A 12380-nucleotide genomic window follows, 5' to 3' on the forward strand; every position below is an offset into this window, starting at 1 on the left:
CTAGAGGTCTCTTCTTTTCTGACTCATTCTGGGTCTGAGGAAATAATTTTTCTCTTTTCCCTTAGACAGACCTCTGAGTAACTGGGCATTTGGCCTTCTTGCCTACCGAGTCTAATGGAAGATTGAATGTAGACAAACTGATTATTACATTCTGTGAAGTAAGAGCTTGCTACCAGCCAGCTTTAAACTTCTCATCCAGCATTACTTCACCTGTGGACTCTCCGAAAATTTGCTTTGTTGGGAGAATAAAAAACAAAACCGGGGTAAGAGGAGGTAATTAAAAAAAGAAAAGTTAATACCTTTTCCTTACCTTACGAGTGGATGCAAAGGCTAGGGCTGTAACTCCGTTGGATTGCACCTTTAATTCCAGGAAGCTGCAGAAGGAAGGGACAATGGCTCTGAGTGGGAACTGTAGCCGTTATTATCCTCGGGACCAAGGGGCTGCTGTTCCCAACTCCTTCCCTGAAGTCATAGAGCTGAATGTTGGGGGCCAGGTTTACTTTACTCGCCATTCTACATTAATAAGCATCCCCCATTCTCTCCTGTGGAAAATGTTTTCCCCAAAAAGAGACACTGCTAACGATCTAGCTAAGGACTCCAAGGGACGGTTTTTCATTGACAGAGATGGCTTCCTGTTCCGTTATATTCTGGACTATCTCAGGGACAGGCAGGTGGTCCTGCCTGATCACTTTCCAGAAAGGGGAAGGCTGAAAAGAGAAGCTGAGTATTTCCAGCTCCCTGACCTCGTCAAACTCCTGGCCCCCGAGGAAGTCAAGCAAAGCCCGGATGAGTTCTGCCACAGTGACTTCGAAGATGCCTCCCAAGGAAGCGACACGAGAATCTGCCCCCCCTCTTCGCTGCTTCCTCATGACCGCAAGTGGGGTTTTATTACTGTGGGTTACAGGGGATCCTGTACCTTGGGCAGAGAGGGGCAAGCAGATGCCAAGTTTCGGAGAGTTCCCCGGATTTTGGTTTGTGGAAGGATTTCCTTGGCAAAGGAAGTCTTTGGAGAAACTTTGAATGAAAGTAGAGACCCCGACCGAGCTCCAGAAAGATACACCTCCAGATTTTATCTCAAGTTCAAACATCTGGAAAGAGCTTTTGACATGTTGTCAGAGTGTGGATTCCACATGGTGGCCTGTAACTCCTCGGTTACAGCATCTTTTGTCAACCAGTATACAGAAGACAAGATCTGGTCGAGCTATACTGAATACGTCTTCTATCGTAAGTAGGAAGGCGTGTGCTTATTTTATTTTTGCTTGTGTTTATTTTTGTGTGTACTAGTTCTCTTCATAGATGTGTATGTTCTAGTGTTTTGTTAGTATCTAAGGATACTGGTTTGGGATTGCAGTTATGTTAAACTATAGGTAGAGTCCTAGATGGTATAGTTCTGTTCTTTCAGAGTCTTACTTGAGGATTCTTTTATCCTGGAGGAATCTTCTGTTTTTTTCCAATGAGGTTACAGGATAGTCAGAGATTTTAAAAATCAGAAGAGACCAATGATGTTGCAATAGTTTATCAACAAGCATATGTGACTTTTTCCTATATAGTGATTTGTGAAAGTGGAGTTGCTGTTGGTTCACAGGGTTTGGAGTTTTTGCAGAGTCAGAATGGATGAAGGACTACTGCCAATCCTTTCAGCTAAACTCTTGGGGGGTCTGTTAAACTGATTGCTGCAGGCTTGCTTTCATTAGTGGCTTTCAGAACACAAATGGACATTGTACAGAGTGATGTGGTCTTGGCTAGATGGCAGTGCAGACTGCTGAAAAGCACCTTCTTCCCCCAGGTCTGAAATTTACTTTTATGGGCCCTGCAAATCTGTTGTTTGGCTCTTTAACATTTTTTACTGAGATTAGAGTTGCATTGCAGACTTAATTAAGATGAACTTTGTTTAAGATCCATCTAAAGGGAACTAGATCCCAGAGAATTGCCAATCACATGCAAACACCTCAGATGCTGAGTTTATATATTCATTCATTCATTCATTCATTCATTCATTCATTCAATACGAGTATGTGAAGGATTGCCAGAGATCTCAAGGAGGTGTCTCCAAGGCTGTTCTTTGGCTTAAATGGAAAGTTATGGTGTGGTCAGCTTTGTTTTACGGAAGGGCATTCTAAAATACAAGCCATTGGGCTTTGGAAGAAGAAGAGTAAATCAGATTTGGGCCTGGGTATTGAGTTCATTTGACAAGGACCGTGTTCTCTGGCTTAGCATTTCACTTACTTCTGCTGGTTTTAAAGCAACTTCAGAACTCAGGATTAAGATGTCTACATTTGTTTAAACTTAAAGAGAAGGCTAAGTTTCTTGGACCAGGTTTTTGTCTATAGTTGTGTTTCTCCATTTGGAGTTGGTGCAGGTAGAGAAGCCAATGGAATGGAAAGCAGAGTCTCTCCAAACTGGGTCATCATAGATCTACTCACAGATGAGGTTATGTATGCATTTCATAGACAAGATGGCCCATGAAGAAAAAGTGAAATCTGTCTAAAGACCTTAGTGATGTGTATAGAATAGCAAATTTGGCCCTAATTGTGGTCATTGTAATCAATATCTTCCTTTAGGCCAGAGTTTAATCATCAAATACTGCTTTCTTCTGTTGGGCAAAGTTCCCAAGCATACAAAGAAAAAATTCTAGATTTTAAATCCTCTGTGAAGGAGCTGGTGATTTCTGTGATCTGGTAGAACATATACCTTCTTCAGAGTTTTAGGGGAAATGTGCTTTAGTTCAACTGTATGTTTGCACACTTGACTTTTAATTAATTACCCACCTAATTGATGTATTTAATAGCTAGGTCAATGGCAATTCCATGTTCATCAAAGGCTTATCCATCTGACACTATACCGTCTTTAGAATGCTCTGGAAATGTCCCAATCTCCTGGTCATATAATTGCTACTTTTTTTCTTGGGCTGTTGAGGAGCAGTTTGCTCTTCATATCTCTATGGCTAGGCTAGCACAAAATGCACAGGAGCTTCATACTAACTATATACTTTTCAAATCATAGACTTCCCTTTTGTACCCAACATCCAGAGCTACGTATTAACTCTTCCTCTGTCTTAGGACCAATAAAATTGACAGCTGGCTTTCTAGGGTGCATAACAGCTTCCGTGCAGCTGCTTAGCCATAATTATTTAATTAGAAGCTGCCAACTGTGCCTATATAAGCATCAATTCATCAAGCTGTTGTGCTTCGCTTAATGGGCCGAAACCATGGGAAATGCTCTAGAATAGGGAGTTGACTGTATGCAAAAATGCAATACTCAGAGGAACTCATTTTCTTTCTGAACTTAGTACTTAGTAGTAGAAAGTTCACACACACACACACACACACGAACATCCCTTAGATGCAAGGAATTAACTCTAAGTATCCAAATTTTTAATATCTTTGGAATCATGGAAAAACACATTGTCTGGATCCACATCATATTAAAAGATGAGCATAAAGAACTAGTGCATTGCTCTCAATGGCTGACAGCCATGGAGAATGAAGACTCCTCCCCGTCCATTTCCCTGTTTGCCTATTTTTCACTCAAGTCTTGCAAGAGGAAAATTCCATCCATCAAGAGATTAGATGAGTTACATTCTTGCATACTTTAACCTTTCATAAGGGTCTAGAACTGATGGTTAGCTCAGTTCTCAAAATTCTGAGTATCTTATTAATTTATATATATAAATTATATACTAGATAATATATATGCACATATATATATATATATATATATATAATCTTCAAGTGTTTAAAAGGGACAGAAGAAGTGAAGGCTGTCTTGCTAAGTCACTAAAGTCTGAGTATGATTGGGACATAAAAAAGAAGTGTCTGCCACATATTCTTAGTTTTATTGAAAACAATGGAAAGGTGTCATTTTGCCCATCAGCTAAGTCCTACCTCTTTGTTTTTTCAAACATCCCATAAAAGGCAGTACCATGAACAGCTGGCAGTGCTCCCTGGCTCACCTTTAAATAAAGTGTTAAGTGATTTGGAAACCAGGGGCCCTAATCTAATAAAATCACATATGCACTGAAAGGAAGGAGCACTGGCTATCTAGGGCTTTTTTCAAGGGAGGGTAGGAAGACAACACACTTGTTTTCTAAGCCTCAAAGTTAACTTCGGGTGAATGTCTGAAAGCATGGTGTTCTTTGAAAGCACTTGCTTCCTGTGGTTATGAAAACATAAAAGAGCATGCCTACAAGTACAGAGTTTAGTTCACGATGTAGTGCTTGGAGAACGTTTATATTTTAAGCATTTTGAATTGTACATATGTTTACCAATTCACCATCTCTTGCATAAATAACCGCACATGGGGGTGTGTTTTAACCTTTATTCTTTTTCCTTTATTTCCTTAAATTTAAGGATCGCATTCACAAAAGTCTCAACTTTCTTGAATACATCCATCCATCCATCCATCCATCCATCCATCCATACATACATACATTATGCTTGTTGCTTCAGAAAAGATCTTGTCCAAAAGTAGATCATATAACTATTTCCCATTTAGAATTCAATTTGGACCAAATACTAAGATGAAGTGTTTGTAGCTGCTGTGGATAACTTCTGCAACATTGACTACAAACCTTCAAATAAAGGGTGTGCTTGTACAGGCAAACAAAAGGACGCCTCTATCTATCTCTAAATGATGGCAGCTCCTTTTATTTTTGATTACCTAGCAGGTGCCAGGGATAACTTCAGTTTTTATTCACAGAGACATAGTGTTGGCACATTCAAATGAATCAAAGCAAAGCAGGTTTCCTCTCTATATCTCCTCTTTCTGGAACTTTTTTTTTTCTGCCCTTGTAACATAGGTGTTTTTTGTCTTCATGTTGAAGCTATTCTAGGTGTTGAGTCCTGTCTTTCCATGCTAGAACTAAAATTTGTTGTCAGGAAAACTTCCGTACTGTTATTATATATAGAATGCTCTCAAGCTATGGCATTACTTTCCTACAAGTATCTGAACATCAAAGAACTTTCAATAGTTGTATATCAGGCAGCCTTTTACCCTGAAAGTAATGTTCTTACGACTCCAGGTTACTTAGCTTCTAATTAAAAGCAAATCACAATTTATTCACATCCTAGAGTTTGTGATGAAGTCATTGTGGATCCAATCAATGCCAGGCAGGTGTTGAAGGGCAAAGTGTAGAAGGGATGTCATCAATTTCTTTTTATTCCTTTAAGATGTTGTGTGCTGAGCACTGGGCTCCCTCTGACAGTGAAATAAGCATGTAAGTAATGTGCTTTTACACTGTTTCACTTCTATACCAAATGAGATCTGCTACCCGAGTTCACTCTCTTGTGGGAGGTGATTAAAATAGATTATTCCTGGGACTATGACATTACTGAATGCATTCAGCAGCAGCAAAAATGTCAGTGTGTGAGAAGAAAGGGAAGAGGACATGTCTCTAACATTGCTGCCAAGTGTTCTGAAAAGTTAAAAGTACATGTCCCATTGGAAAGAGAAGAGCAGGTATTACTGACAGTCTAATGAGATTTAGGTCCTGTCAGATAAACTAGAAATGGAGAGAGCTGAGAGCATACCAAAACACAGAGCACCTCCAGCCATGGCCAAACAGAAAACAGGGAGAGGACAGGCTCCACAGTCATTGCACACCCACATTTCTGGAACTCTTCTCCTAAAACTGAGACAAACTCTGCTTCACTACTCAATGATTGCTTTTCTTCTTTGGTCTTCACTCTGACTTTCCTTAAATCTCATAGTTTGTGAGCAGTTTTTAAAATTTTTTTGTAGAAATAATTCCAGTGTAAACAAATGGGGAGGCAGTGTATGAGAAGCTTTAGTCTTACCAATGCCCATTTCTTCATGGTCCCTGATGTCATCATGGATAAGCATCCTTCATCTCTGGTCTTCCTTACCTTTCCTTCTGTCTGTTCTGGATAGCTTTGGGATAAATCCCAGATACTAGTCTTGTGATTCATCCACAGGTACTATAGCCAACATTTAGATAACTCAGTGACCTTTTTTAAAAAGAAATATACAATGTAATTATTGCACACAAAATCAGTATCTTTGTTATTAAATATCTAGTCCGTGTTCAAGTTTTCCAGATTTTCCTCCCATATTATCGATTATCTTAGCTATTCAGCGTGAATCAGTTTCCACATAAGGAACATCCAATATGTTTGGTTGATGCATTTGCTTATACTGTTTTATAATTTAATAACACTTTATTAACTTTTGTGCAATCAATTGGCTAGGCACTACTAATGTGTTAGATGTAGGCACTGAAGTTTGTTAGTTCAATTTCAATGCTTCTGGCCAGTTTTCTTCATTATTTATGGCAAGTAAAGTTTTCATTTGTATAGGAGGACTAAAAAGCTACATGTTAATGGAGGCAAAGTAAGGGTGCCGTTTGATTGTTAGCTTTTGTATTCATTATATGAAAAGATAGCAATGGAGGCTACTCTCTTCGTTTTCCAAAACCATTGCTACAACGAAGTCATCATTACAAGGGTCAATGTACTTTTCTTTCCAGTCATGCTGGAGACATCTAGTAGTCAATAGTTTTGGTCATCTTTCTACCAGGAAACCTTCAGAGGTGGACTGCATTTTCCAAGATGTGCACTGGGTCTTGCTGACTGTGAATGTGACATCTGAGGTAGAAGTCACCTCTACCCACTTTAATTTTACATTTGAGTATTCCATGGATTCTTTCATCTATGGTTTAGCTTCACTGAATTCATCATCAGTTTTCAAGACTCTTCTTCCTATGTGTTTCTCAGTCTCAGCAAAAGGGATCTTTGGTTCATCCAGGTCTTGAACAATAACCACGGAACTCATCTCAGGCCTTCATTCTCCCCAGTGAACCTCTCTAATCTTCTAGAAGTCCTCTTTCTTCTCCTTTTCACAAAATCCCTTCCATAGATGCTGAAAACCATAGATGCTACCTCTGTTTGGGTTACCAGTGTTGCCTTTCTAGACAACTAACAAGACAATTAAATGGTCCTCCCCATGATAGTCCCTTTTGTATGTAGTGTCTGTGCTACAGACAAGGTGAAATTTTGAAAACATGAGTCTGACAACACCACTTTTCCACTTTAAATCTTCTTTACCATGAAGTGCTTGCTCAAAGGGTTAAGTGAGTCTGTACTATGCATCAGTACCTTGTACTTTTGAAATGACCTCCACTTCCCTCTGTAGTCTCTATTGTCCCATCTTGTCTGTGCATTTCAAGATCACTGGAATATATCTAATGTAGCTCCTGGATTTTAAAAACATCTGCTTCTTCAGTTTTGCACATGACACTCTCTCTGCCTACAACTCTGACTTCTCCTGCTTCATAGTCTAACAAGAAGTCAAATTTTAGATGCCTTTATTGGTCTGCTGTTAACTAAGATATGCCTTATGCTTGCCTTCCAGGGCTCTAGTTTCTTCTATCATAGTACCAATTGTAATGAGTTATTCTTGCTTATTTATCTATCTCTCCATCTCACAACTTTGTAAAAATAGAAATATGAACATTAGGTTCATCCTAACGCCTGGTACCAACACTCATGCAGGTACTCTATAAATCTCATTTTAAAAAAGTGGGAAAGTGCCCACTGGGCTGCTCTGCCAGAGCCATAAATGTTGCTGTCTGAGAATATTGTTAATTAAACTCTTAAAAGAAAATTTGGAGGTCAACAGTGGTGTGATTAATGCTTCAGTAACTAGTAAGGGCATTTCCCTATATTTATTGAATACTGCTTTTCCATATAGACAGAAAATATCACAGAAAATCACAGTGCTCTACTTTTAGCACCTGCCCAAAGAGTTCAGCCTCAGGGAAATGTGAAGAACACTTACCAGCAGCAAAGTCTCCTGCCCCATTGTAGTTGCTCCATCAAAGGAGGAGAAAATTGATGCTGGGTGGAGCTGGTGTTTAAGAAAAAGCCCAGAAGGGAATCACAATTCAGAAAAGTGTATCAAATTGGTAAAATATTCCTAATGGGAAAATAAACTGACTGAATACAAAATGTCTTATGAGACCTGTCTTTTTTATCTTCTTTTTTCTCAAATGCTCCATTCATTTCTTTTGATTTTTATCAGTGATCATATTCCTTAATGCTAGCAATGGCCTTACACCATGCTTAAGAGCTTTGCTATTGGGGCTCAGGAGAAAGGAGCACCCTTTGCCCTTAAAATAGTGCTCAAGTGCAAATCCCTGTTTGTTCCCTGTTTGTGATCCAACTGCTAGGAAATTACATTTCTTCCAAGTCTCAATTTCCTCACCTGGAAAGAGAATTTGAGAACAACAGTAGTTGAATTATAGGGTTCTGAGGCTCACATGGTTGGCGAACAAGACACAGAAAAGAATCCTTGGTACCAGACAGTGCTCAGGACCCAGACGCCCAGTCCTCTGTTAATCCCAAGGTAATTCTGGCAGGGAATAGTCACAGGGCTTCATCTAAGTAATGTGTCTGCTTATTTGTGGTAGTTCATTAACTAGTTTATTGATCTAAGCATGTACACATGAATCTTATGTAGGCATGTACTTGATAGAAGGAAATTCTGTCTACTTGCTTTGGTTGAATAAGAATAAGCATAAAGGTCAACTCTACAAAAGAGTTCATGTTAAATGGCACAGTATATCCTATGAATATACAAAGTCTCTAAGTGTTAATTAATATATAGGTAAATAAGATTATGTACTTATTAAAAGAGAGAGAAAGGAAAAGGGTCTGAAAATATAGCAAAGTTTTTTGTTTTTTTTTTTGTTTTTTATATTACACAATAGAAATTATTAACAATGGTCTTTCATTTCTGTCTTTGGTTTTCATAGCCTATGGGACTGAAAATTAAGAATGCAACTTAAGTTATAGATTTAGTCTCTACAGAATTAAAATTCCCCTTTTATCAATCTCAGTCTGGAAAATATTCTTTGTGGTGACAGAAAAAATGGTTATTGAGTTGGCCACTGACAATGGGATCATCAAAATTGTTCCAGAAGCCAAAAGAAGACATTTTATTCTATATAGTATGTAGCTGTGTGTTCTGACATGACAGGGAAATGAGATTGCTGATCAGGGTGTGCCCCACGTGACCTATTCAGAAACTGCTCTGTGTGAGGTAATTCATACTTTTCTATTTTTATTCAGCCCTATTCAGAGGCAGAAACTTATAATCATTTCCCTGCCCAATCCATAGCAACCTTTCATTCTGAGTGAGTGTGATATAGTTTGATTATGAAGCGGCTGCACTTAGGGAAATAGAAGGCAAACCTAAGACTTTCAGGCTTCAGTATGCATATTGTGTTTTAGAGAACTGTGAACTACCCAGGCCAACATTGCTTGTCAAGTAAACAAAGCAAAGGGGAACTAAGGCCAAATAACAGCAATCATTATTTTAAAGGGACCCTGGAGGAACAGAGAAATTCCAGTGGTTAGGATAGTAGAACAAGGGGTGCTCATGTATACTGGCGTGTTGCAGAGGTAGGGGAAATATTTGAGGAGTTCTGAAAATACCTCAAAGATAAAAGGAGCTGATCTTATACACAAAGTACATTGAGCACTGGACAGATATCATGGATCACTTCCTTATAAATTGAAGATGCAGTTGCATTTGTTGAAGCTATTTTTCCTATAGGTATGCCCCTAAGCATTTACATAGCAACACAGTTGAACACAGGACTCAATTTTTATGTAACTGATTTCTAGTCAACTAGTTGAAATCCTTCCTTTAGACAGGCAGTACCTGTGTAGCGTTCAGCTTTATTGGGATGCAACAAATGGGAAGGTATTAATTTTGACTTTTTCAAGAAAAACATACCCTATAAACTAGAAACACTTCTCTTCTGTTTCTTGATAGATATTCATGTGGAGAAAGGACATAGTGACTAGCATTTTGAAGTACTTTCCAGTGCTTAAGACATGTGTTTGGATGGACATTGGGCAGAATAGGGAGACAATTACTGACATTCTGTATCCATCTCTACAGCTTTAGTCCTGCTTTTAGAGTTTAAAGTAATAAAATACTTACTGTGTGTGTTTGTAAGGTCCTTACTGATTCCTACTTTGTAAGGATCCGTCTTGTATAACGTGTCACTTCATAGGGCTGTCTGCTTGAGGTAAGTAGAGACTGTGAAATTGGTATGCAAAGCGTCTTGATTCTGAGTCATGGACTCTTCATGCTAATGAGTTTCTAGTACTTCTCCACAGTCTGCTGAGAAAGTGATCAGCAGTGTCCACAGATTCCATTGATTGGAATCCACAAGCACTTCAAACTTCTCATCTGAACCCTTGGCACATCATCAAAAATATGTAGTGAAGTGTTTCCTAAAGTGTCTTGACACACATACCTTTTCTTATAAGGCCCTTCTTCATTAGTCGGACTTAAGTCTCACCTCAGTCATTTGTGGAGAGTTCTATTTATTTCCTTCTGACCACGAGTACCTACTGATTATGTTCTGCTCATTGTGGTTCAGATATTTCTGCTAGTCTGCTTGAATACTGAGAGGTTTCATGAAGAGAATCACATTTACAGATAGTTTTCATTTGTAGAGAGATTTGATTAGGAAAGAGAAAATTACGATTTTCTGTGATAGGGAAATAACATACAAGAGAATAGAGAAGGGGCTCCTAATCTGAATTTAGGGGTTTTGGGACATTAGACTTGCTTTACTATTAATGTTTAGAGAAGAGAAAATGCTTAAATCTTTAATGTATTTGTTGATATTAAGATATCAGCTGACTGACGAAGTCAGAGAGGTAACATCCTAATGTAGCTTACAAGAACTTGACATCGTTAACAGCCCTGTCATTTCTTACTTTACTGGATTTTCCCCAATGATAGCTGTGTAGTGATTTTACTCATGCCAGGCACCAATATCATTCCTTTTTAACTCTTTGTTGAGAAACTATACTTATAAAAGTATACGTGTAAAATTGGAGTCTAAATGTTATACCAGGGAAGTAGTTATTAGTTTTTAAGTGTTGCATTTTTATATCTCTAGTTTCTGTTTTATGAAGACTCTCAAAATGGGCTGTGTTATTATTATCAATTTAATTTTTAAGGACTACTGGTTTGCCTTATGAATATGATTCAGAACTCGTTTACAATGAGTTCCACAGTGGTAAGAACACAGGAAGTGTTCAATTAGCATGTGTTTAGTGAATAAATTAGCAATGCTGGCTTTTAATGAAAGAAGATGTAAAATGTAAAAGTGAATGGAATTTGCTGCCTATTTTACTTAGTAGTTTCCTTTAGTCATGGATGTATCCTACAAGCAATAGCAACAATATTATTATTAAATATCCTAGCAGCATTTAACCTATGCACAAGAAACCTTAGTCTAATTCAACCTATGTGTAAGAAAACTATAGCCTATCACTTCCTGCCAGGATGTGCCTGAACAATCATCAGCTAAAGGGAGGTGAGGCATCCCTCAAGGCAGAGCTGTGAGACTGAAGGAAGGCACATCCAAGCCATCAGACTAGCTAGGAGCCCTGCAATTTCTTTATAAGCTTTGCTGGCTTATATGATAGATTCACAAAGAGAATGGAAAATGAACCCATTAGAGAGTACCTTGCCCATGATTGAGCAGAAGCCAAACTGATAGCCACTGAATCTCGTTCTGGACTAATTGGCACACACTTCATGCTTCAAAGGAAGAACAAGCTCAATCACATAGTCCATTTCTCCAGCTCCCCTGGCATGCATGACATCTGCATCTCTTCTGAAAGCATTTGGCCATCTGCACTGTTCCCCACCCAGGGGCTTTCCACAGTTCATAAATCTGGACAGTTTCTTTTATTGCACTTGTGCCTCCTCTTCCTCAAACATTCTCTGTCCTACCTCTCCACATTCAGAATATTACTCTTCTTTCAATGTTAGGGCTTAGTGGGGTTTTATAAAAAGACCTTCTGGTCTACCACAGCAGAAGTACACAAGCTCTTCACAATAACTATCTGCATAATAATAACACCCCCCATTATCATGATAGTACTGCTTATACATGTTCTCATCTTTCTGATTTTTTCTCTTCCACTGCCTCTCTGTCTTTCTCCATCTCTCTCTTATGAAAGCTTTAATAAGATAACAGTTAAATTTGTCCCTCTCTTCTCTATCCTTAGCATCTAGTGTATGCTTTATTCATAGCAGGTAGTTTGTCTCTATATTTCAGATTCTACTATGTGAAATTATCATAGATAATTGCCTATGTAAAATTATCATAATCTTTTCATGTAAAGGTCACTGATGAACACACACACACACACATACAGATACACACACATACACTCTCCTCCCCCTCCCCCTGCAGGCATAGATCTGGCTAGCATAACACAAACAAATGAGAAAAAGAAAAAAGAAAAAGGGAACCTAAACCCTGAGAGAGAGAGAGAGATGGAGAGAGAGAGAGAGAGAGAGAGAGAGAGAGAGAGAGAGAGAGAGAG

General features: G+C 38.6%; 1 protein-coding gene across 1 annotated transcript in view; it reads left to right on the forward strand.

The window, feature by feature from the left end:
- Positions 1-392: 392 nt before the first annotated feature.
- The window catches only part of Kctd16 (potassium channel tetramerization domain containing 16), a 264126-nt gene continuing 252138 nt past the window's right edge, over positions 393-12380 (forward strand). The window contains exon 1 of the mRNA XM_028777956.1: positions 393-1224. Coding sequence (XP_028633789.1) covers positions 393-1224 — 832 coding nt within the window. The remainder of the gene's footprint in view (positions 1225-12380) is intronic.

Source organism: Grammomys surdaster, unplaced genomic scaffold (genome assembly GCF_004785775.1).
Source record: "Grammomys surdaster isolate TR1022 unplaced genomic scaffold, NIH_TR_1.0 317, whole genome shotgun sequence".
NCBI classification, from domain to species: Eukaryota; Metazoa; Chordata; class Mammalia; order Rodentia; family Muridae; genus Grammomys; species Grammomys surdaster.